Genomic DNA, 27,010 nt, shown 5'->3' on the forward strand with positions numbered 1-27,010 from the left:
AAATAGTCAACACAGGAAGAATCTAACATATGTATATTATATAATGTACTAATCAATTTTTAAATATACGTCGTCAATCTTGCGATAGCTTTATCCGATGAAATTGCCACGAGCCACAGATGGTGTATTTATAATTACCTAAGCTGAAAACAACTGTAAATAATTTAATTAATCTGATAGTTATATAAGTTTTTACATTTTGTAGAACCAATGTATTGTAACCATATCTAATGTAAAGTATTTCTAACTACAGAATCAGAAATACAAAACGGCAGGTCCGCTCTAGAGTATATCAATATTGATGTCAATCTAATCTATTTTTGTACTATTCATTCGTTGACAAAAATATGGAATTAATACGTTGCTAGTATATAATTTAAGAGTATAAAAAATTGCGATACGCCGCAATGGTCGGTTGGAATTGCTATTGCGCCCGAATATCATAAATAGGTACCTATAGGTATAGATTCTAATGCCTAATAAATTCTAATATAAACCTACCGTATTTTTATACGTAAATTTATTTGAATTATTTTCTTTTTAAATATTTTAATAGTCTGAGCAGTGTATAATTGTTTTTTTATATTTAAAATGGCTGGTGTTTACTTTCTGGCATTGCGTTAATTACGTAACACGTTGAATAACATTTCATTACAACAGTATGTTGTTTTATATATTCATTCAAGCAATTCTTAAGTTTTTATAATTACTATAAATTATCGTCTTTACTATAAATAATAGTATAATAACAATAAATTTACTATAGTTTAGACTTATTCGTATTAACGAATTTGAATTACCTATTATTTAAGTAGCAGAAATATGTAAGTAATATATAGGATAGTTGATTTTAATGAAATATCAAAAAACAAAACGATTTTTTGGTTACTAAATGATTAAACATTTTGATAAAACATAAGTTTTTTAATTATATGTAGCGCCATATATATCCATACGACTGTGTTTCCAGATGTGGTAGCCAGAGGCATTCAAATGTCGCCGTGGCGAAACAAATACATTTCATTTGAGGGAAGGGAATTGTTAGTAGTGAGAATTAATAACCTCATTTCTAGCATTAGACCATGTCAGGTTGATCTCCACGCGGTTCCCATAGGAAACCATCGTGATACGTTTCTTGTCAATTTGTCACGATGGGCTAACTGACCGATATGTCGGTAATTAGCTAGCGTAAACCGTTAACGTATATGGGTAGTTCCATTATCATCAATTAAAACCCATGTGCAATTTAAAATTCTACAATTATGTAGACAATATTTATATGTTAGATACTAATAGAGAGAGTATATTTCATACACCGCATCCCCTAGATATAAAGCTCGAAGTCGGATAGTAAGATATCGTGTCTACATACATTAATTTAGTAATTAATATTTATCGACTATTATGTAAATTTTGATGATATCGAAGGAATTATATATATAGTTGGAAATAAAACACAAAACTGACAAGCAATGGAATGTTTACAATTGCAATGATAAAGGTCCTTACAATATCATATATAAGTACAAGCCTCTTACAGAAAGACAGTCTTACTTTGCTTTTAATTATATATCAATTTACTATAACACTATTGGAGATAAACTCTCAAGGACATCAAAACCATTCGTTGAGATCACAACCATACACTCACTTGGCATAACAAATCGAACATCGTTGCCTCAAAAAAAACTATAGACAAAATAAAAAAAAAAGTAAAGCAAGACCACCTTTCAATCAGTCCGAAGCGTTCACTTACACAAATACAAAACACTGCATTATTTGTATATATATTATATTTTAGTATTGTGATCTAACGTATACAACATGGATATAAAATGGAAGTTTATATAAAATGACGTCACAATAGTACAGAAACTGTGTTATAGGAATTTGTGCTTTCAACTATCTTATAAGGTTGTTTATATTATATATCTTATATAAGATTACACATACATAACTACTTTCTATACTATTACAAAATCTAATCATTCGTCTGGTATAAAATGTTAATTAGACATCCTTTAAAAGTTGTATGTTTTTATGCTTTACAAAAGTACTATTATTTCCCAACTGAAGTGGACCACCTATTAAACAATTCTATTTGTTAATACAAAGTATATAACAAGTAATTAGGTAGTCCACTTAAGTTTATTATGAAATTTTAATTCTGTAACTATTATGTAAAAGATTCATTACACATTTGCTATATTTATATTAAAAATAGTAAGGTTTTCACCGATTTATTACAATTGTCCATATAAAAACGTTGGTGGGAGGGTCGGGGAAGCATTTGGTCGGGAAATGGTCAAATATTTACAAGCGCAGCATTCATTTGACAACATAATCGAACACTAAAAGTGCAATAAGTAAAAAAATATATTATTGGGCTATGGATCTTAGAACTTTAAAATTAAAGTAGATTTTCCAAAAACATTTGTTTTAGTTAATGCAGTTTTCTATTAAGCGTGATTATTTTGCTTTAAAAGTAATAACAAATCAATTATTTATGGAAGAAAAAGCTTATTAAATAAGATAGTGATAGAATAGACATGTGATGAAAGATCATAAAACTTAAAACAAAAATTATATAATAACTACATACTATCAGCCGATGAATGTACATTACTAAAAAGAACATTATAAGTGACCATAAATAATAACTAGAATAAATTCGTTTCGACCCAAAATACAAGGTTTTTCTATGTAATGTACTGAACATTTAAAAAAATTAGCTGCACATAAAAAGTTTTTTTTTTAACCTTTTGATTATTTTCGTGAAGTTCTTTAGTGAAAAATAGATATTTAATGAGACGTGATAACCTCTATAAACTCCCAATAATGGAATCATTGGACATTTCTGTTGTTGTTGGGATTCTGGTTTTATTAAAATCATTATTGTTTTGCTGTGCAAATCTATATACAAACTTTACACATGCCAAGTTTTTTTAGTCTGTGTATATCCTATCCTGTTTTCGTACATGTGAGCGAAATTAAACGACAAATGCAAAACGATCCATCGATAGCACGCACGTATAAGATAGAACGAGACAGCAACATCTGGCCTCTTGCTTATTCCTATACGTGCGGTTATGATGTCGCCATTTTGTTACCACTTGTTACACAAAAGAGACCCGTAAATCACTGTACTAAGGTTTCGAATCGACAGGTACTATTGATAATCGAAAAAACTAAACAACTTAACTGCTTAAAAACTAATTAAAATCTATAAATTACTTTGGATTTTTCAAACGTAAATAATAAAGCCAAAACGATTAATTCTAATACTACAATACCGAATAAGTAGAGATTATCTTATATTGCACTTAGTTACATAAATGATATGCCAATAATAAGCCTTAAAAATTATATATTCGAGGCTTTGTATCAATTCAATCTGATATACGGTTATCTACGATAGGTAAATTTTCTATATAATGTAATGCCATATTTTTAGCAGTTTTAATAGATCCAAATTGATGGGCACACTCTTATACATTATGAAGGTACTTTTGAAAACTGTAATATTTATTGACGGCCTCGGCCAGCGTTTTATTACATTGTCTTACCGATGGGATCAATTACTCTCGGTGTAAACATTTGTATTCATGAGTACGACTGTATTGGTCTGGGTGTTTTCTATGTATTTATATCTAGTACCCATAACACAAGCTCTGCTTAACTTGGGACTAGATGGCGCTATGTGAATTGTTCTGGGGTATTATTACTATTTTTTGCCATCAGAATGAATTGATATGACCCATAGAACTAATCAAATAATAATAAAAAATGCCAAATAGTTAACTTAATTTTTATATACAACAAAATTAAGTCTACTAATCGACACTCAGAGGAGGCGATTCCACCCTCCCTGCTATTGTTTCATAGCCTTTAACCGAAAATTATAACAATAAAAAAATAAAAGACGACGATAGCATACAAGTTCAAAAATTACGAGTACACATATATAAACTGTTGACATAATAAGAAAGAGGTTTCAATAAAAGGTATATCTGACTACAGTCATAAATTTCATAATTGCTCGTTTGATATTTGAAATATCAATAGTTACGTATTAATTGATTTTATTAAAATAATAATTTATATAAAAAAAATCAATATTTAAAAAAAAATCATATACTTATGTATTACGTACTTATACATGTAAATGTATTAAACAGTAGTAAATGACCAGATTGAATTCATTCAAATTACTCTCATCAGCTGCTTCTTCCTTACCCCATTCATTTGGGGTCGGCGTAATGTTTTTCTCTTCCATTCATCCCCCGTTCGCAGTCATCTCAATATTTACTTTCATGCAATATCCATCCACCACTTTTTCGGACTTCCTTTGCTCATATAACGATCCACATTCATATGTAATACATTTAACTACTATGTTAACATATTATAACATTGTACTTCGTTAAATACTTTATTATTATGCCATAGGAAGAATATAACTCGGTCGCACGATCTCAGAGTTTCTCAAAAAAATTGTTAACCAGGTGAATGCACGCATAAACTATATTTTATACTAGACTATATACATTCGAGCGACAGAACTCATATAATTAGCAGTTAAACTTAGAAGACATTATTAACATGAATAAAACAACATCATCAAGCGATATACTCCCAGATTCATGGAAATTAAGATTAAAGAATAATATGTTCAAGAATATAAATATACCAGATTTTTCAAGCATAAAAGAAGAATGAAAGAAGTTTTTTTACTGCTTAAACACTAATTACTAATAATGTCAAAATTATGACAAAAAGATATTGACAAACAACTAGAAGATGCCTCAACATATAAATAAAACTAATAAACATTTTGGTGTACAACAATTTGGCATTCCCACGGTGTCAGTCAGTGTTAAAGCGGTTATATACGCTTAAAAACAAATATAATTCAGTCTTTAAAACAAATTAATTAGTGAGCAATTTAAATGGAATTATAAGTTACAAGCAAAATACATGTACCGACAGTTTCATTGTCTTTAATTTCAAATAGAACATTTTATATTATGTTACTGAGACTAAATATTATATAAGTACAGAAGAAGCCACTTGTTTGGTATCAAATTAAGATCTTTGAAGACAATAATTCCAAAGTAATTAACTTCATATAAACGATCCCATCTAAGAATTTTCTAGATCCTTCTATTTCGTTCTATGTGAAACTACAAACTTTGAACTATCACTGAGGTACATCCATATTTAGTGTATGGTAATATTAGTAAGTTAAAAAGCTCTGCTATATATGAGATCTAAAGCAGATCTGGTAAACCAGGTAAGTTTTTTTGCAAGATAATGTCTTTGGCTGCCATATATTAGTAATTTTATTAATAATTGTGATTTTCTTTTTGTGTGAAGTACAGTGCTTGTGAGTTTTATTTGTACCACCATTGAAAAGTGGCCAGTTATGTACCTAAATTAAAAAAAAACAGTAATTGTTAGGTCACAGCAATACAGTTATAAATTAATTACATAATCTATATTCTCAGGCATAAATAAAAAAAAAATAACATTTACAGATTCTAAATTTGAAATTACTTACAACTAATATTTTTTACTTAAGTAATAAGAATGGTAGCTGCCTACTGTAATAAAATTATAACAACAAATCAGGTTTATATCTGATTTCAACTACAGGGACGCTTTAGAACTATTTAAAATTCTGATCTAAAGTAATATTATAAGTGCGCAAGTTTTTTTTTGTAATAAATAAATAATAAAACACATTGACTGATTTAACCCCTCGGGCGTTAAGCATCGTATGACTGTTGCGTGTCTGAAAGTTACCGCGAAAATATTTCACATATAGGAAGGTACAATGTTTCATTTTCAACAAAATTAATTATGATCATTTAACCCGTACTTTATCTGGAACCGGTTTTTATTGTTCTAATGATGCATTTATTCTGAACAATAATTCAAAAGCAGATTCATGCTGATTGCTTTAATTAAAAACGGAAGTATCAATTGACATTTTTGTACATAATGGAAGGAATTGACGAATGGAAGACAGAAAAGGAATAATATGTATGAACAATAGACGCCGTTATATATAAAGCACTTGTAACGAGTGTTGCCAACGTAGGTATTGAAATAGGCCACTTTTTACTATTATTATATTTTAATCATAAAGTAAAACATTTTCAACAAGTACCAATGTTTATTTGTGATATTACCAATATAATGACGTAGAATTATTTGTATTATGTATTAAAACCACGTTTTATTAAGCTACTAATAAAACTTTATAAAAAACTGTTGTGCATCTAATGAATTGGACAGGGACTGTATACAGGTTTACTACATTTATTACTTGTTTATGTCCTCAGAAAAATGATTGTCTATTGAACAATATTGCTCTTCTGAGCTATTACAAGTAGATTTTAATTTACATTACAATATTAATGTCTATCTCACCCTTCAACTTAAAAGTTACTTGGTTGACATAGGCGAGACAAAGATGGCCTCTTAAACGAGTTTGTACTTTATGTACATAGGTTTTAGGGTTATTCAACAAATAAATTAATAACACAATTTTGCACGTCTCGTTACAAATGCTCAATAGTGTTTAGATCAAGTTCTCAATAATAATGTTACATTACCAATACAACTAAGTATATTTTTAATAACATTTCTACTAGAAAGTAGTATTGATAACGTCGCATTATTATTTATTAATTATCATAATGCAATATAAGACATGAATAGACAGCCATGATATTCGATATAACTTAATGCACTCAGTGCTCTTACCGCAGAGTATATATGTATACATACAGAGTGAAAGCTTAAAATCCATTGCTCACCATGCTATATTGTAACTGTTGCAATAAAATATTACTCTCAGGAATGCCATATCTGTATAGGATATATCAAGCATATGTGTATAATCTCGTTTAGTCTATAGAGTGATAAAAATCACATACTCCCTATTTCTGTTATTCCTCCACTTTCCAAATTAAGCCAGTGCTCAAGCTAACATTCTGTATTCTTACTGTATACTCTGTGGTTTTACTTTATACAATTCCGTGCTCACACAACGAATCAGCTTGGGACTAGACACAATAAGCGAATACAAAAAAAATATATCTATATACAACAATAAAAGTATATAGTGCATTCTATAAGACTATCCTCGTCACTCCGAGGTTACACATAATATAGTAAATTGCATTACAATGTCTTCATCCTCTTGTGTGTTACTGTAACAAAAATATATTAATATATAAAAATTTCGTGTAACGTTGTTTGTCCGCGATGAGTTCTTAAAGTACTGAACTGATTTAGATGAAATTTTATATGTATACTCCGTAGGTCTGAGATTAGGTTGTTATCTATTTTAATACTCCGAACTGATAAGCGTGGTTCACTCCAAAATATTTATTTATTAACATATAGTTTTTATGTTGAGAAAACTCTTTTGATATTAATATATTTAAAGGTATTTTCTATTCTATAATCAAAAATATAAAAACAAATTATTATATTGTGTCACCTTCTCTATCTACCATAACATTAAAATACAATTTTCAGTCATTAATAGTTTTATTACATATTTATACAACATTTTATGATTCGGAATTAAAAATACAACCTTAAATTTTCAGCCTTCTACCATGAATCCCTATTTTTTATAGTAATATTAATTTATATGGCAAAATAACGTGCCGGGACAACTTTTAAGATATAAATACGACATTTTACACAAATGTATAATATATAAAAACTTCATGGGTGTGTATTGGTGATCAACAAACAAAAACAAATGAATCATCTATACAGACACAGATTCATGTGTACCTCTCTAGATGGGGTGAAGGTTGTGGCCACGAGCCGAATTAGCTTGGGACTAGATGGCGCTGTGTAAATTGTCCTGGGATATTCCTATTATTTTTATTAATCCATAAAAAATAAATAGAATTTACTTACAATTAGTGGTGAGACATTAGTCAGGAGCTAGGTGCGGGGGTAGCAGAGGCCGGTGCGCGCGGGTAGAGGTGGCGGTGTATCCTGACAACAATACACTTCACTGTTAATTACAACGATCTCTAAGTGACGGTCATACATTTCCATATTAAAGGATAGTAGTACGACATTGTCGGTTGAGACGACGTATATTACAGATAGTAAACTGACAATTCCATTTAATATATTGTTGACATATTTTTTAAATTATTCATAAATTTATTGACATTGTAAAAATTATTGATATTTAATAGTGAACTTAATTAATTCTTGTAATGTAACTGTATATAGTTAGTTATAATAATGTAATTGCGGTGCCCCTACGGGGTATCACATGTCTTGGATGCTTTTTATTAATAATATCTATAATGTATCATGTGAGAAGCAATAAATAAAATGTACATAAAAATATTGATCTTACATCATCATCATAATTTCATCTAGGAACACATCTACTGCTAATCAAAGGCCTCCCCAAATATCTTGGGTGTATTTACACTCAAGATATTTTGGATGAATTTTATGAATTTTCATATGGGGCGATATTGCCATAATCGCCACGTTTGGCACGCGGGTTGGCGATCGCAGTGTGGTGGTAGTTACTCAGTAGATCGCTGCTGCCCGACCACTGGTCGATGAATCCCTTAGCCACCTTCTACGACCCATCCGGGTGAAGATGGGGTGGTACTATTCTTATGGCGACAACACATGCAACTTGATCTTATATACTAAATAATAATAGTAAAAATGTAAGGTGGGGTGACACAGTTTAGACACGGCAGTGTTTATATAATTCTTACTTCATTCTTAATTAATTATTGTTAGTAAGACAAACTAAATATAGTCTTAGTTTGTCTTACTAACCATAATTAATTGTAAGAATTACATTTATGTAGATGTAACTATGTCCTATAACTGTCATACATTTCCTTAATAATTTAGCATAAATGTAGTACAATAAAACAATTAAAGTAAACCAAAAATGAAATCACGATAATAATAAATAATATAATGTTTTTTGATAAAAAAAAGCAATTTAAATAAAAATAAAAACAAACCTTAAACTATATCTGCGTGCATATCTACTACTAGGTCTTAATAATAGATGCCATACTCTGAAATAAACAAAAACGTGTTCACTTGAAATAAAAAAAAAGCAATAAATTATACAAAGGAACTAGGCTCATACAGCCAAATCTAAGAAATATTTCGTATTATCTATTTAATTGACAATTTCTGTATTATATTAATACCAATAATACATGACATAACAATGTATTTAAACAATAGTACATATATGGTGATTAAAAAGAAATATAACTTGCAAAAATAATCCAATTTACGATAATAATTTCTTAATAATCTAACCTAACCTAATGTATAGAGGCCGTCCATTAGTCCCGGGATGTTTAAATCATTCATAAAATAGTAAACACCTTTTATGAATGATTTCTAAACCAAGTATCTTATTAGACCTCCCTTGTGATATTTCGTGATTTTTTGCTGAACCTCCTCGCCTCTTTTCAAGCCTCACGTGATTAATGGACGACCCTATAGGTGTATATAAATATATAGTTACCTGAACATTATTGTCGTGTAAATAATGTCTCGGTGGCTGCGGTCGCGGCATCGGTTCATCACTGTCGTCGTCCTCATAATCTGAAAATTAAGATAATGTTAGGATCATCTACTTACATACAACGTTATCTACGTTAAAGCTATGAATACTGAAAGCAAACAATTGTGAAGACGGTAGTCATACCACTTCTTTGTTTTCTGGACTCTCCCTTTATAGTGTCTTCAGTGTCGGATCCCTCTGAAAATAAAATAAAAATATTATAACCTCCACTAAATACAACCTTTATCAATAACATCCATTGCCAATTTATTATGTCATACTCAGATTTGAAGTCAAATAAACCTATTTTATTGTATAATACCGGGTTCAGGCCATGAAAAATCAGTCGCATTATTCCTCCTTTGTTAACATTAGTTGTAATTAATATACTTACAAATGTATTTAAGTGCAATAAAGAATATTTATTATTGAGGTAAACTCAATGAAAAAAACTTCTGGTCAAATCTTAATCAAATTTATATGAGACCACTTGAGAAGCCTCTGTTTTCATATAAATAAAGGATTATATTTTATCGTGTTAAGTAAAGAAATATTACTTAATGGAATTTATATTATTTTGTTTAATTCGGCTAGTCAGTTGTAGTCTGGTCGCCGTACAGTCACCGCTAGGCTTCCTAAATTTACTAACTCTATTCATTGCCTGATGATGCTTCGTTTAGAGGCGTAATACGTGTCGGTAGGTGGAGATCCAATAACGGTCGGTATTTGATCATTACTAGGGAAGGTCAGAACGCTTCCAGTGGTTGTCAGGTTTCCGCACTGAATATTTGTGGTCTCGTACAAGCTTAAGAAGCGGAATTAAACAAAATGTACATGTAATAAGTAAACATAGGATCATAAAAATCAGTTCATGTAGAAAAATTCTGAAATACATCACAAATAAACACACATCACAAATACATTTCACACATAGAGTTTCTAGTATGAAAATTTTGATCAGTTGATAAATTGTGTTGTTACGTTCTAGCTATATTTTCCTTTAGCTCTTTTAATTCCAAAGAAAGTGACTAAAGACTACAATATTTGTTATGAGTTCTAATTGTTACGAATAAGGCTTATTATGAGATGAGACCTGATTCTAAGTAAGGATTAGACTTTACAAAAGAAAAATGGTAATAAAATTAACGTGCGTTTCGATATACTTCCATGCAATATTTTGAAAATTATAAAATATAAATAAAACATGAGGTGTATGAATAAAATAAATATAAAATAGATTTAAAATTCAGGGTCACAACACTAAATGCATTCTGATGCCTTAACTAAATTAAAGTTCCTACTTAATTTATTTAAAACTATTTAATTATTTTTGCTCGTCATGGAACCGTCCGTAATTAATAACATACCTACCAACATACGTGTAAAAAAGTAAAAAGTCAACATTCTCCCGCCAAATCTTCAATCTTTTTTTCTATATTTATAAAACATAACAACAATGCAGGCAAAAGAAAACTGAACACACAGCCATAAGCTCACCAGAATTGAGTTCTCTGACGAGTGTGGACATAGCGTTTGTAACGGAATCCGCTGCGTACAGGAGATCACTTCGGAGGCTGCGGTTGTCTATGCCCACTGATAAATAAGTTTATCTATTATCTTATAGCATGATTGCATTCATAAACTTAAAGTTTTAGTTTTTGACACTTTTATAGTCACATTGAAGTAACTATTACTTAGTTTAAAACAAATAAAACTGTAGTTACTTACTCGTCGTGGGTCGTTGGTTTTGATGATACGTTCTACCGTCTCCACCCATACTTTCCATTCCTCCTAAGAACAAGATAATTCATCATTATGACACCTGTATCATAACTTTCCACAATGTACTTGAGGTTATTATTTCATTGCACGCTTTGATATATCAGCTATATTATTGTAAAATTTTATTAAAATACATTCAGTAGTTCTTGCGGGCCCCTAGACAGCGACTTGGTATAGCCCACTTGGAAATCTCTTAATAGACTTCGAACTCAGGTGGGCCGCTACATGGGTACAACTTGGTGAAATGGGGTATCGCTTTGGAGGCTTGCAACTGCGGAGTATCATCCCAGACTTTGTCCCACTTACTATATCCTGTGCTTTGTCACACCATCATCATCATATAAGAAATGCATTTAATTGCTATTGAACGGTAGAAGAAGTAGTTATTGCATGAAAATGTAGCAAACATCTATCCATCCATTCACAATCACAAACTTTCATATCTATAATATTAGTAAAATGGAATTCTTACCTAAACTGTGCGTCATGTCGATACGTTCTCGCTCGCCCAGCGACGGAGTTTGCGGCGCACTGCGTACTGTACCGCGACTCGTCGGTTCTCTGATAAAACAACATAATTTGTTATTTTTAAACTTTTGTGTTTAATGTACATTATTTATATTTTTAAACGGGTATTAAGATAAATAATTTTATGGTAAATAATAACTTTATTTACGTCCACGGCTAGTGCAACCTAGTCGAAACGTCGAGTGAGGTAAATACCTTTAATTACCTTAAAAAATGTTTGTGTTAAGACCCGGATACTTTTATACTGACAATTTAGTATACGGTTTTTTATTAACAGTACAAAGGTACCTTTCTGGCGCTGAGGGTTGCGGCTGAGCTCCAGGCAAGGGCGGACTCTTGGTGGAACGGGGCGATGAATTAGGAGTGGAACGGGGCGATGACTGCTGCGTCTGAAAAATAGAAATTATCATCCAAGCTAATTAATAATATAATAAAAATCTAATAATCTCAATTCACACTGCGTCGTCTAGACCCAAGTTAAGCTAGCTAAAGCCTGTGTTATGGGTGCTAGATAACTGTTACAAATACTTAAGATTTTTTTTCATAAATACATACAGATTATATATAGAAAACACCCAAACCGATACAAACAATTATACTCATCAATACAAATGTGTATGCCGAGCAAGGAATCGAACACGCGACCATTAGAAGTAAGACGGTATGCTAAACCGCTAGACGACCGAGGCGGTCAAATTAATTAATATAATTGCTATCAATAATGGTTTTATGGAGTGACCCTGCAATAGCACTAAGGACATCACGTTACGATAAATGGATTAATCACGATAATTTAGTTATCCAACACTAAAACATTTTTTCAATTCGAACCAGTAGTCACTGAAATTAGTGTCAAACCAACAAACTTTTCAGCTCGTAATATTAGTATAGATATAAATGATCGTAATAAATGTTCTGTGACGTCATAGCTATGTAATACAAGCATAGCTGTTGAGATTACTGAGTTTATTGAGTATTAAATTATTTATTTTTGTACAGATACAACTATATTAACATTCCAAGATAATGATTTATGATTATGTTTACAACCTATTAACAAATAGTTAACAGGTACAGTTACTAACAATATATAACTATGCTTGTTGTTAAATTATCCGTATCATCATCATCATCATTTTAGCTCGGAAGACGTCCACTGCTGAACAAAAATCTCCACGACGATCGCTCCTGCGCTGCTCGCATCCAACGCTATCCAGCAATCTTGACTAGATCGTCGGTCCACCGTTTCTGAGGCCTACCTGCGTCTTCCGGTTTGCGGTCACCACTAGAGTCGTATGAGCTATGTGCTCTGCATATTGCCAATTCTTCGGGCGTTGCCAGCCACTCTGGTTCTTCTGCGGATCTCCTCATTTCTGATACTCCAAGCATAGCCATTGCCCTTTGAGCTTATTTATGAGGCTCATAGTTAGCGACCACGTCTGTGCCGTAAGTCATCACTGGCAACACAAGTTGGCTGTAAACCTGCGTCTTGAGACACTGAGGTGGGTGGACAAAATAGATATATCGGAGCTTCCCAAACGCTTTCCATCCAATCGACGATTGACGTCTTCTTAAAATTGTCCGTATAATAATACTAATCTAAACTAGGCCAAGCCTGTATCTCAGACACTACTGCACTGGACTTGGTGTATTATAGTTTTTAACATAAACTTAGTTAAACCCATTTTGTAACAGTTTTTATTATTAATAATTATAATAACCCTGGATCATACACAAAGCACCATCTAGTTCCAGCTTGTTTAATGGTTGCTGGTATGGTAAGCAAGCAAGAGAGAAGACACAGATCAAAGCAAACAATCATACTCATGAATACAAGTGTCTGCATGCTCCTTTCTCTCGAGGTAGATCTTCATTCTGAACTCATTCAAAGGTGTTTAAGTATTACGTTTATTTTAATAATGATTATTTCAATATCTATTTTTCATGGTCAAAAATTTATTGAATTAATATATAATCAGTCTTATTTAAGTTTATTATAAGTGTAACAGTGTAATATAATTTTAAACAATAAATATTTTTAATGCAGTTGACTGTAGGTGCTGTATGTACATGCCCGTAGTAAATTAATAAAAAAAATACTTTATTATAGAAAACCGTTAATAGTTTGAATTTTTAAAATTATTTTTGCATTCTTTACATACAGCACAAAATTATTACTTCCCATTTCGATACTAGCATATATAAATACAGGTGTAAAAAGCATTTGCAAGGACAGTACAGGATTATCCACTAGTATCAATATTATATTACTATCAACTTTAAAGCAACCGAAGTAACAATGATGTTCCATGGTGCTTTCGTCCTTATTGCTTTAGCGTTGGGGTTGGTTTCAGCTTATCCAGCAGAAGATTGGGCAACTGATAACAGTAATAGCATATTGAAGTGTATGCAAGATGTGCTGAATGACGTGAACATTCAAATGGAAGGTAAGATCTATTACATATTTATAAAATTCGTTGATGATAATGAACTTTTATTAGGCTATATGTAGGTCGTATATATTTTATTTGGCACTAGCTGTTACCCAGGTCCTAATGTCGGCGTAGAATTTCAGTTTTTTTATTAATATAAATACATTTTATAAAAGAGAAATAGACTAAGGAGTAAACTTATAATATTGGCTATCTGCGAGTGAAAGTCCAAAATCAGTCCAGCCGTTTCAGAGATTAGCTACCACCTTATATTTACCGTATATACTTTCATATCAATTTAGTGAAAATAAATTTAAATTACATGTTAATTTAATGTATAATGCATTTAAAATATTAGAATAGAAAAAAATACCTAAGTTATTTTAATGACTTATTAATGACAAATATGTAAATAGCCAACGTATTGTAAAGTGGCAATCATTTCGCGCATTTTAATTTATATTATAGTGATTATTTTCTTACATAATTATGAACATCAATAAGGCCGCCCTATTGTAACTATAATTGACATGTATTCTTTAATACATTGTTTATGTCATTTCTTTACTCCATGTTAAAAGTAAAGTATATACTAATATCTAAAAAAATCTATAACATGTAACAAAGTGTTAATATTACATTTAAATTTTAATTAAAATATTACAGCTTATGAAAGCCACCCGGGGCTATGCATTTATGAAATCATAAATAATATTGCGATGTGCGCATATGGTTCTTATAAACCTGTGTCAATGAGTCCAAATTTGATTGTTAGTTTGGATGAGGTCATGCAAAAATGGCACAATTACAAATACTACTCAGACAATGCTATGAATAGAGCACATGGTACTGTTGAGAAGGTTAAGCCAGGTAATAAATACAATTTTATTGAATTTTATTGTGTGAAAGAGGATATAGCAAGAGAGTGAATAACGAGATAACTGCAAACAGGGATGAATGGGATAAGGAAGAAGCAGATGATGATGAGTGTTTCATTTATTTATGTCAACACTGGCTGGTATGACCATAATAATGCAAAGTAACGATTATGTGATCAAAAAAGCCTTAAGACTACCCGAAAGTAAAATAGGTAGAGGACGTCCTCCAGCCACCTGGTGGACCAGCATGAGTAAGCTTATCGCTGCGGGAAAATTGCGCAACCGAAGAACCCAGGACAGACTGTCTCGGTGCTGCAAAATTAGGAGAGGCGACCCCGCATATGTTAGCGCTAAGAGGAAGAAGACTGGCTGTTGCCCTGGACTAGCATTGTTTTAGATAAAAGATAGCTATATCCGTTCTAGAGCCACAATCTGTCTTGACGTCAAATTTCATTACGAACATATCGGTCGTTCACTACTTACTAAACTACTAACGGTTGAAATGATGGAATAAACAGATGGATAAACGATTTACACACACTCTTGCGTCTAAAATATCAGTCAGACGGGAGTTGGCCTTCAGCCGCTCTATAAGTTCTTCTGTGGGTTTGGAGTGCCATCTGCACTCGACCCCTATCGTCCAGTAAAGATGTAAAGGTCAACTGCGGCCAACAGCATTAGAGTAGTCCGAAAAAAATTATATATTTATAATATTAGTATAGATTCTCATTATTTACTGGCCATTGTAGTTGCAGATAACAGTACCGTTGAGCCCACGAATATATTGGAAGATTTTCTAAAATGTATGCTACATATCCTCCACGGATATAATCATTACGACGATGACGACTGCTCCTCTTCGGAAGGTATATCTACACTAACACTATAATAATAATATCTTGGAACAATTCACATACCAACTAATCCTAATCTAAGTAGAGCTTGTGTTATGGGGATTTAAATACATTTGACTAAACAAGTTGCTTGACAGCTAAATAGATAAGGCAGAGATACACATGTAACTAATTCTAAAAAGTCTACTTCTGCCAAAACTTCCACTGGTACCACACACGTGGTAATTTCCGTAAGCGATTACTACTTTAATTTTCATTATTTGAATGGTTTATTTCTAAAAGGAAAAAACTGTATTTTGATAATCACACAGTTGACTTGCAACTTTTTTTAAAATAAACGCATGAATGATTTTTAAATAATAAATGTTCTGATTAAAAAGTTTTGGATAATGAATTATGTTTTAAATAATTATAAATTTCAGCATGCATAATAAAGCAAAACATAGCATTATATTTTATAATAAAAACTTAAGGAGACCTGTTTCTCGCAAAATAACTTTATTTTAATTTGCTTTAATTTGAATATACTCAGTTTACTTATCTCCTCAAAATTCTCTGAGTATTTTATAAATTGAATTGGAACCCATTGATGTCTCAGTGTTGTCATGGAATTTTAACTCATATAATGATATAATAAACAGTAGTAATAAAATAATTACTTTCATTTTCAGAATACGAATATACGAACAGTTTTCAAATATGAATATAGTTGCAATTTTTCGTTCTCTGTGGAAATATAATGAGCATTAAATATCAATGTTATTTTTCGTTTGTTCATTTTTGTTTTCGTTTAAATATAATATGTATGATTTATGATTACAATTTTAATGTTACTTTCTGAAATAAAAGAACTATTACACTTTTGTTAGTATTTACATGAATCCTGATTCCCAATTAAAAAACTCTGATTAAATTAATTCAATAGCTTAATTAATTCCTCAATCCAGTAGTATATGTGAGAAAGAGAAGGAAGCATTATGTTGTCTCTAGCACACACTGCTGGCGTCATGAGGTCATTATGCTGTAACCGGCAAGTGAGAATAATGGTGCTGTCAGAGAGCAGATAATTAGAAAAACGAACAGTAGAAATCCATTATTCTTTTATAATGAAACATTAATAAGATAAGATTTTTATAAAAAAACAATGTGACGATACCTTTAACATTTTTGAATTAAATTCTTTTGTTCATATCTTTATGAATAAGGATTTTTGTTAAATATACCGTCTTACTTGCTGTGATGATTTCTTCCAAGATGTTAATATTTGTATTCATAAGTATGATTGTTAATTTGTGACAGCTTTATGTCTGTATATTATGTATTATATAAATTATGTATATTAAAAGGATTATTCTATTATTTTTGTTAGTTGTCTAGTACCCATATAATAAACTCTGTTTAGCTATCCACTAAATATCCAGGGTTATTGTTGTTATTACTTATTTACCTTTAACATCCTCATGAGCCCCTCCAACTGCTGCATGAGATGCTTCCGAGACTCCTGCAGTGAGGAGAGATGGCCTTCCAATTCATCTTTCCGTTGCCGCAGCGCCCGCAGCTCCGATACAAGCGGCGGAGCGGAATTACCGCTTGTTGCACTTGCTCCCGCGCTCGCTTCTGCTTCTTGCTGTCGTCTGGACAATATAATAATAATAGTATTTATGAGTATCATGTCTATACACATAATGTAATGAGCCCGCAACTCCTTAACGATGGTGTTCGGAATAATAAAAGTATATAATTTGTTATTTATGAACCGCTTATATACATTGATATTAGGGGAAACTTATTACAATATATTAGTGAAAAGCGCATTACGGAAATTTGGAAAATTAACGTGCACAAACTTTTTGATATGTATACAGCACTACGAGTTTCATGGGAAATGTTATAGAACTTAAAAACCAAAATAGACAATAGTGTTGAAGTGCCAGATAAATATCTAGAATAGCATGATTCACTAAACAGGACAGTATGAAATTTCTAATTGCGACCTGCTATATAATAACAAATGTAAAAGAAAAAGTACTTCCTTGTGATGCAAGTGAGCCAATACATACCGTAGTCTGGCGATTTCTCTCATTATTTCCCTGTTTTTAGCTTCTAGTTGTGAGATTAATTCGCGCTGCTGCCGCGCCGCGTCTACTTCAGATCCTTCTGATGACGACCGGCCCTATAAGATAAATAATAACAGATTATCATTTTTTTTAAGAATAATCATCTATTTCTGTAGGTCAGCAGCTTATGTTGTATGCTGTGTTCCATTTTGAAGGGTCAACTATGGCAGTAAAATGATATTACGTTTTGCCCAGGAAGGTTGAAATACCGTTCCAGGAGAAAGTTTAGAATGTGAATCTATTTCTTGTTTTAATAAACAATAAATACTACAAAAATTTTGTTGTTCTAAACTATTGTAATGCTTAATTTAATCTTAAGCCATGGCTGCCACAAGTTCATTTTGTAATATACGTTTTGTCTTTCAGTTATATAGACTATTGTTACCACTTTCCATCAAGTGAATTTTCTTAGAGCTAATGTTAATAAATAGCTGGGTTTTGTCACAAAGAAATTCAGCATGTGCATATTTTATTTTATTTATTTAGGTCAACAAACAGTTTCACGTTGAATATGGTTTAAGGCTATTTTATAATTAAGGTGTCATCCACTACATTAACCAATAATTACTGTAATTAAAATGTGCTGCCTAAGGTATGTTACACAAGTATTACTAACTACTACTAGTACTTTTTACTTGATATATAATATCTACTATAAAGGTTTCAAACTTACCAATTCTGGTGTTAGTGAAGCAGACCTTCCAGCTCTTGGCTGTAAAAAATATGTTAAATTAATTGACTGAAGAGGAAAGCACTGGGAGAAGAGAGGGGTGTCAAAAATTGTGAAATTCGTAAAAAGTATTTATGGTCAGTATTCAAGTCCAATTGATTATTTATGAGTAATAGATTTACAGTAAGGTTATTTAGTACCTATATACCCGTGATTTGTTTTTAAATCCGCGAAATAGCTAAGAAATTACCTCATTAGTGATGTTACTTCCCAAAGTCGTTATGAATTAAGTAACTATTTATTACTGTAAATACCAGGTTTTTCATCTTTGAAGTATTGTCAACAAAACAAGTTAATCATGAAGAAAATCTGAAATCGAAGTATTTTCTGTTACATCCATTTCAGCAGCCACATAGCTTTGTAAACTATGTTTCGATTGAAGGTATAACATCTTAGTTCTTCAGACCGGCGAGAGTTGGCTTTCAGCCGTTCCATAAGTCCTTCCGCGGGTATGGAGTGTCATCTGCACTAGCCTCCTATCGTCCGGTGAAGCCGTAAAGGCCAGCTGCTGCCAACAGCATTAGTGTTCGAAAAGAAGCATATACAAAAACAATACGTACCATGGTGCGGTTCTCGTGGGCGAGGCGGGCGGCGTACCTGGCGATGAGGCGGTGCTCATCGTCAGTTCCCCGGAGGTCGTGTCCTCGTGCTCGCACCCAGCGGGAGTCCAGCGACCCCGTGTGCGGCCCCGCGCCGCCGCCGCAGTACTCCGGGAACCCGTTGTGAGCCGGCACCGGCGACGGCGGCCTACGCACATATATACCCTTCACACCAACCCATAGACAACAACTTACAGGACAGATAGTTGTTCTGTATGACAAACATTGTTTTGCCATATAAATGAAAGTAAATTTAAGTTAAGTTCGCTATTAAAAAATGAGATTATTAAATAGGCATAGGGGTAGAAGGGTGAAACATTAGAATTTGAATTGTTTTTTTTTATTAGCTGATTCTCAGACATACTGAATATGCATATGAAATATCATAAAAAGCGGTCAAGCGGTTTCGGAGGAGAATGCATGATAACATTGTAAGACGAGAATTAGAATTAGATAATAGATATAGAAAAAATATTTATTCAAATAAACTTAAAATAAGCACTTTTCAATAGTCATATTTTTTGAAGAGACAAATACTATAATGTATGTATTAGAATTTTTAGGGGGTTATTGAGAGGTATTGTCGAAGCGAATTGTGAATAAAGTAGAAATATAGTTACACAATATGACTAAGATCGAGCGTCCTCTCGGGGCGGTCAGGATAGCGCGGTAATGGCCGCGCCCGTTCCGGCACACAGCGGAATGATTTACGAAGCGTCGCACCAATCTGTTTTGATGGGGATTTCTGCAAAAAACAATATACTTTTTTGTCATAATACATACAGTTTGTATGGAAGACATTATTTCAGGATAAAGTCGGCCATAGTTGTAATTTTTTCTTATTAACAATATAGATAGTCAGATAATAGTAAATATTATTATATATTTGCACAAAACTTTTCTTGTAATGACACATTTTCAAATCTACGTATCATTGGTGCATTTGGCTGCTATGCCCCGCCCCCTTTGCAAATGCGCCAATCGGAACAAAACATCCACTACAATAGTCTAGACTGTATTAAATAATGTGTAATCGCACTTACAGACCAAAAATACGGTACTTGCTCAGTACGGTAACCCCACAAAAACCACTCATTACCTGTACTAAAATATTGTTGTTTCATTATTAAGAATTTTGAACGCGTTTAACCGCAATATCATACAATGTTAATGATGCAGTTAATGTTACACTATTACTCGCAAGCTCATATAGTGCCTATTAACTCTACGACTTGAAAGATCTAATATGTCTCGGAAATTAAAGTTCCATTGTACTTATGTTTAAATTTTCACATTTACACACTATTAATATAATTATTGGGTGACGAGGCCTACTGAAGCCTAGCTAATTACCACATTATTTATATTTGGCCTGGACTTAACACAAATAATTTTATGGTAAATGAAAGTACCTACTTACCTGAGAGAGAGGTAAATATCTTATTTACCATAACATTATTCATGTTAATTTATCATTATATTTCGCCCATTTTACATAATTATAGGCTATATGGTATTGTGATGTTTAAGCTATATAATTGTAAAGTTTCATCAAAATCAGTTCAGTACTTTTTGCGTGAAAGAATAGCAAATATTCATCCATCTATACTCACAAAGATAATATAAATTCCATAACCTGAATCGATCTAAGACAACACAAAATGGATATTAGAATAATAATAGAATGTATACTTACGTAGGCGGCGTACTCCTTGACCTCGTGGTCGTTGGTGTGTGGCGGACAGACGCGGCCGCGCCAGAAGCAGTCCTGACACAGCGTGTAGTTGGCACAGCGAGTGCAGCGGTACCGGAAACCAGTCAGTGAACCGCGGCGACAAGCGCTGCACGCCAGCGGGTGTACCACTGTAGACAGCATCAAAAGCCTATATAAGGGTCCTGTCATTGTAGGTGCCTACAATTATACCCATATTAGTTTTATTGAGAGTTTTGGGCTATTGCCAGGTGCTAAGACAGTGCTAAAGCAATGCGACCTGCATAGATCTATTATGCTCGCCAAAGTTCGCTACCTATATTCGTCAGGGACATGAATTAAAGGATTATTCTAAGGAGCGATGGTATTATCTTCCCAGAATATAGTGTATACTTTCCATAAGAAATAATTCATTTATGTATGAGTGGGCTACTACCAAATAGGATGTGTAGTGGCGTTTCCTCTTCAGCTTGGCAAACTGTGCAGATTGTTGTTAAGTTCAGGCCTAATTTTGCCATGTGTTTATTCAATTTGCAGTATCCAGTAAGGGTCCTAGTCCTAATGAATATATTGTTTTTACTCAATAGTTTATTAGAGTATAGTACCCCTAGTAGTATGTATGTGCTATTTAGAAACATGTATATGTTTGTTAAATAAAATATAGCCCAAATCTTTACATAGTATAAAACAAAGTCATCGTCACTGTCAGTTCGGTTATATCTAATAAATTAAGCAACATATTTTAATGCAGTTTTCAGCAATAGATAGAAATTCAAGAGGAAGGTATATGTATAATACAAGCTTGTTGTAGTACAGAACAAGCCAAGAAATTAAGATTTGTAATGCGTCCGTGCGAAGACGGTATGGGAGCTAGATTTCTGTTAGCAGACTTAGTAATCATCTGCGTGGGTACTGTCTTGTATTTCAGTCGCTTAACAGCTTTCTAAGTAATCTGTTTTTTTTTGTTACACTATCAATGAAGATTATTATTGGCATAGGATAATATATAGAGTAATGAAATGGAAATAAATATGTAACATGATTAATCTTCCTAAAATAAATAAATGTAATTAAAATAAAATCATACCATTCTCGACGCTGGCAAGACGATGCAATAGTGGTAACCACACGAGGCAAGGCGGGCCAGGGTCCGACATAAGTGTGTCCAGGAAGTCGTTTACTGTTATTTTACCACTCTGCTAACAATGTGATAATAAAACTTATGTCATTATGTATTCATTATTAGTGTTAAAAATAATAGAAATATTAAAGTAACCCTTTTCAACTTTTTCAGAACTCAATGTAGGGACCACACTGTTATACAGTAGAGTGCCTACGTTAGTTCTAATAACATTAATAAGAAATTGAAAACACATCTAGTGTTCCTTTTATGGTGTAAAAAAGAAAGCACTTGAACTATATATCTGAGAGATATGGAATGAAATTCTGGCCGAAGCCCAGATTATTTAAATTGTAACACTATAGTTGATATAAAATACATAACTCTTAATGTAAATATAAGACTTAATTATATATAGATGAGTGTTAATTTTTATTAATTTTCTATACTGTTGGCTATACCCTAGGATAGATATACATTGTCATCTGTTGATGATGATCACAATGTTGAACACAACAATTGACATGCCCACATCTTGTTGGGTATATTTTAAAACAAGCGTTGATTTTAGGATATCTTTGTTTCCTTCATCAGTCAGTTGAAATATAAATTAACACAGGTTTTTTTTTGTTCACACCAGATTTTAAATCACAACCTTGTGGGCGTAATTTTCTATTTTAGATTAATATGCTACGACACTCATATTGAGTGATATAAATATATACCTGATTAAATATAGAGAGTGCAAGTGAGTCGTTGTAGGCGAAGGAAGGCGACTCGTAAACTGCGGCTGGAAGCGCTAACACCTCACGAAGATAGTCCGACAGTCTTTTCATTAACAAGTGGCCATTACCATCTGACAGCTGTGAGAATATATCTGTGGCAGAGATAAATAATATATTAACACTAAAATTACACAATTAATCTTCCACTCTCAATAGGTTATGGACCTAAGAAAATATATAATTATATACTCAGGACAATTCAAATTTAGACTAAAACTTAGCAGAGCTTGTATGGGTAATGAATGATTAATGAATGACTATCAGTAGTAATAAAATTAGTGTTGTATAATAGCAATTAATGCGTTAGAACCAGTAAAATCATATACTTAAATTATTTACAACTAGCTGTGCCCGCGACTTCATCCGCATGGAATTTAACTTTATTTTTCTAAAATAAAAGTAGCCTACGTTACTCCTTATTGCATTAGTTACCTGCCAAAAAGTCCCTTCAAAGTCAGTCCAGCCATTTCAGAAATTAGCCCGAACAAATAGACAGACAAAAATTGTAAAAAATATTATTTTGATGTAGGTATGTACCGCATTTATATTCATATGCACGTAGTAAAAAACGGTTATTTCTATATTACAAACAGACACTTTATTTATTACATATAAATAGATAACAACAGGACTTAGGGACACAATGATTTAATTTTTGGACATGACAATACATTTTTTTTCCTTAAACATATTTCTAGTTTATTCTAGATGCTAGAGTGAATGAAATGCATAATGTAATTAAACAATATGTAGGTGTATAAATAACTAATTTAAATATACTTTAATGAATTAATTAAATATAATTTAATTATTATGAGTTATTGACACGGTGGTCTTCCATTTTATACAAGACACTTACATCTGAGCTTATCCATTAGTTTGCCTGCGCACATCGTTGCGAGCGCCACTTTTATCGAGAAGACACGAATCTTCCCCACATTCTCACTGAAACAACAGAATATTCTTCTTTTATATTTAACTATCTTCTTTTATAAAACACTAAATGTTTTATGTTTATTTTTAAGTTCTATACTATATAGATAAAATATGCATAAATATATGTATAGTTTTATGATATGATTGTGTTTACACTGTATCATAATTAGAATCCACCCACTTTATAGAGTATCAAATATCTGATTATGTCATAACAAAATTGTAACTTTAAATATCTAAAAAATAACTGAGTTTTAACAAACTGTAGACTATTCAGTTAGTCAAAGAATCAATAGCCGAAGCAAATGAGGTCAGTAAATTGACATTCTTAAGAAAGTCTGGAATAACCATAAATTCCAGATAAATGAATATGTTAGAAGTATAGCCATGGTACACACTTATAACAGCTTGGTATAAAACAGTCAATGTAACAATTAGTCTGTTAACAATAAGCACTCAATGTGTGATGTTTATTCCACTCCATTAGTTATTCATATCAAATAACCAAGCTGACCTTATACTACAAAAAAAAAATGTATAATAATTCTCAGGTTACATTTGATTGTAGTTTATATTATGAAGAGTGAGAGATTGTATTTTGTTATAAGAAACACTGGATTCACTGTAGCTAATTCCTAATTTGAAAAGTATTCCAGAGTGACATAGGCAATATATTATGTTAATATATAAAAAAAAATATACACTACTATGCACTATTCCTTTTATAATTAAAAATAATAGATATTGTGACTACATACTCATTTATTATAATAATTACTTAATCCTGACATAAACAGAATACATTACTATTTAAAAAAAAAGTAAAGAATAAACTTTGAGAAAGACCTCACAATCCTATACATATATTCATCCATACATGATATGATATTCCTAAATTTACCCTTTTAAAACTCACTAATCCATGATACAGTAGTAAAGGTATTCTAACACAGAAAAAAGGTTATCAGGTATCTTTTTATTTTTTTAACACTTACCCAGTACTGTAAGCAGATAACAACCAATTTAGTAATAATGCTGAACATGCTTCAACGGACACCTGATGTGCTGGAGGAAGACGCTTGTTCAAATTGTGGTACAGCGATGACACTAGTGTTTCTAGACGTGTAACATTGACACATGCATTTGGTTCTAGCGTATTGAGAGCATTCTCACGGAACGCTTCTATAACATTCCATATATCTATTACATGTACTGAAATAGAAATAGACATTTTAGTAAATATTCTGATAACAGAATACATAGTGAAGAATTCCAGGATACTTAATAAAGATTTGACCAAAGCCTTTTATATAGAAAAGGCCCATTCTTTTGTATATTAGATATTTATGTATATTATTTAAAGTTTTACAGTAATAAGGTACTGAAATGGTTATAAAGTTATATTATTTTTGAAACATATATAGTTTTTCCACTAATAGGTATATATATTTATAAAATATCAGTTATAAGTTGTTCATAATAACTGTTAGTTTATATTGTTGTGACTGGAGCGAGAACACAAAAACTATTAATAAAAATATTTAATAATTGTAATAAATGTGTATATTTCCCAAAAGGGCTCACAACAAAAAGTAACAACAGTTAGTCAAAAGTGACATATAAAAAAACAGATATCAAAGATACAAAGTTTACAAAAAGAATGGTAGACTAGATGCCAACAATAAGTGTAGTGATGCAAATCTGAATTATATAAATGTGAATTACAACTATACAAAATATATAATATATGTATAGAACTAACTTAATAGTCAGTTAATAAAATGTGAATTCAAATATTTTGTTTTTGTTTTATATAGTTTATACCATGTTTTTTATAGAAAAATAAAATATATTAATTAATTAATTTAAATTTATCTCAGTCTTGAAATGGATATTATGTTGAACTCACTAATAATACAAGAAATACTATTGCGTTGCTTCTCCCACAGCCATCATAACTTACTCTCCTCTTATGCATAGCATCTTTCACATACTACATCCATCGTTACTATTAAAAAATTACTATAAATATGAATATTTATCTAAATGGTGAGATATTTAATACAAAATAAAATTTATAGTTAATTTCACTAAATGGATTGGATATATGTGTAATATGAAGTATAATATGATTTGTAGTACACAGACAAATCACATTTCATATTACACATATGATGCATGATTATTAATAAGCATTCAATTATTATAACTTACAGTTGCATTTCTTCTGAACATAACGGAGTTTGCATGCTGTTCTATATGATGCAAATCTTATCATATCGAAATTATGCTCCCTCATCTCTTGCAGCAGCTGTGACCTGGGATCATTTGAGGATCCCCCCACGCTCATACTAGGTCCCACACTCATGTTATCACGTTCAAGAGACATGATGGTTTCTGAAATGTCGTTTTAATCTCTTTAAATTGTAGATACGTTTATGATATATTAAAGTTGATGATTGTAACTGTTAAGACATGTTAATTTTATGTCGCAGATTAACACTAGCTACAGATGAAAATACAAACTCAGATCGCTCCATCCGTATCAGTAATTTACGAACGCAAATATGTACACTATATAAAAATATTAGTCATTTATTAATCTAAAAAAAAACGTGACTAATACACAACGATATATTCTCACCTTTTGTGAACAATTAAACAGTCAGCTCATAACTTTGTTGACATAACGTTAATTAATTCAAGATAAACTTGATATAATTTCGTAGTTTATAAATCGATTCAAGATTTTGCTAGCGACCATTAATTATTTTTATTTTTAGTTATATCATGCGGTACAAACTTATTTAAATACATGAATACCGCTGAGTCACGAACTGTATTTTTACATTCTAGTTTACAATTGTAAATAAATTAGAAATTTTAATAATTTAAGAAAAGCGGACAATTCGTGATGAAAGTGAGATTCAGTTGACA

General features: G+C 31.7%; 1 protein-coding gene across 4 annotated transcripts; it reads right to left on the minus strand.

Moving 5' to 3' along the window:
* Positions 1-6,126: 6,126 nt before the first annotated feature.
* LOC131849552 (dystrobrevin beta) lies at positions 6,127-26,998 on the minus strand. Of its 4 annotated transcripts, none has more exons than XM_059199638.1 (20): positions 26,718-26,998; positions 26,288-26,470; positions 25,069-25,285; positions 23,997-24,082; positions 23,078-23,229; positions 22,320-22,428; positions 21,218-21,384; positions 20,142-20,266; positions 19,483-19,669; positions 18,866-18,904; positions 18,136-18,248; positions 17,523-17,709; positions 12,200-12,300; positions 11,856-11,944; positions 11,330-11,392; positions 11,099-11,194; positions 9,746-9,799; positions 9,563-9,642; positions 7,948-8,028; positions 6,127-7,220 (listed from the first exon to the last, which is right to left on the minus strand). In XM_059199638.1, exons 2-19 carry the CDS (start codon positions 26,460-26,462, stop codon positions 7,975-7,977), a joined length of 2,094 nt encoding a protein of 697 aa, XP_059055621.1. In that variant the 5' UTR covers positions 26,463-26,470; positions 26,718-26,998; the 3' UTR covers positions 6,127-7,220; positions 7,948-7,974. The 4 variants fall into 4 exon arrangements, with proteins under 4 accessions (XP_059055621.1, XP_059055620.1, XP_059055623.1 ...); XM_059199637.1 differs by having other exon boundaries at positions 22,320-22,431; XM_059199639.1 differs by lacking the exon at positions 6,127-7,220 and adding an exon at positions 9,042-9,098 and having other exon boundaries at positions 22,320-22,431.
* Positions 26,999-27,010: the final 12 nt, after the last annotated feature.

This window comes from Achroia grisella, unplaced genomic scaffold, assembly GCF_030625045.1.
Source record: "Achroia grisella isolate CSIRO2021 unplaced genomic scaffold, CSIRO_AGI_Agris_v1 utg660, whole genome shotgun sequence".
Classification (NCBI taxonomy): domain Eukaryota; kingdom Metazoa; phylum Arthropoda; class Insecta; order Lepidoptera; family Pyralidae; genus Achroia; species Achroia grisella.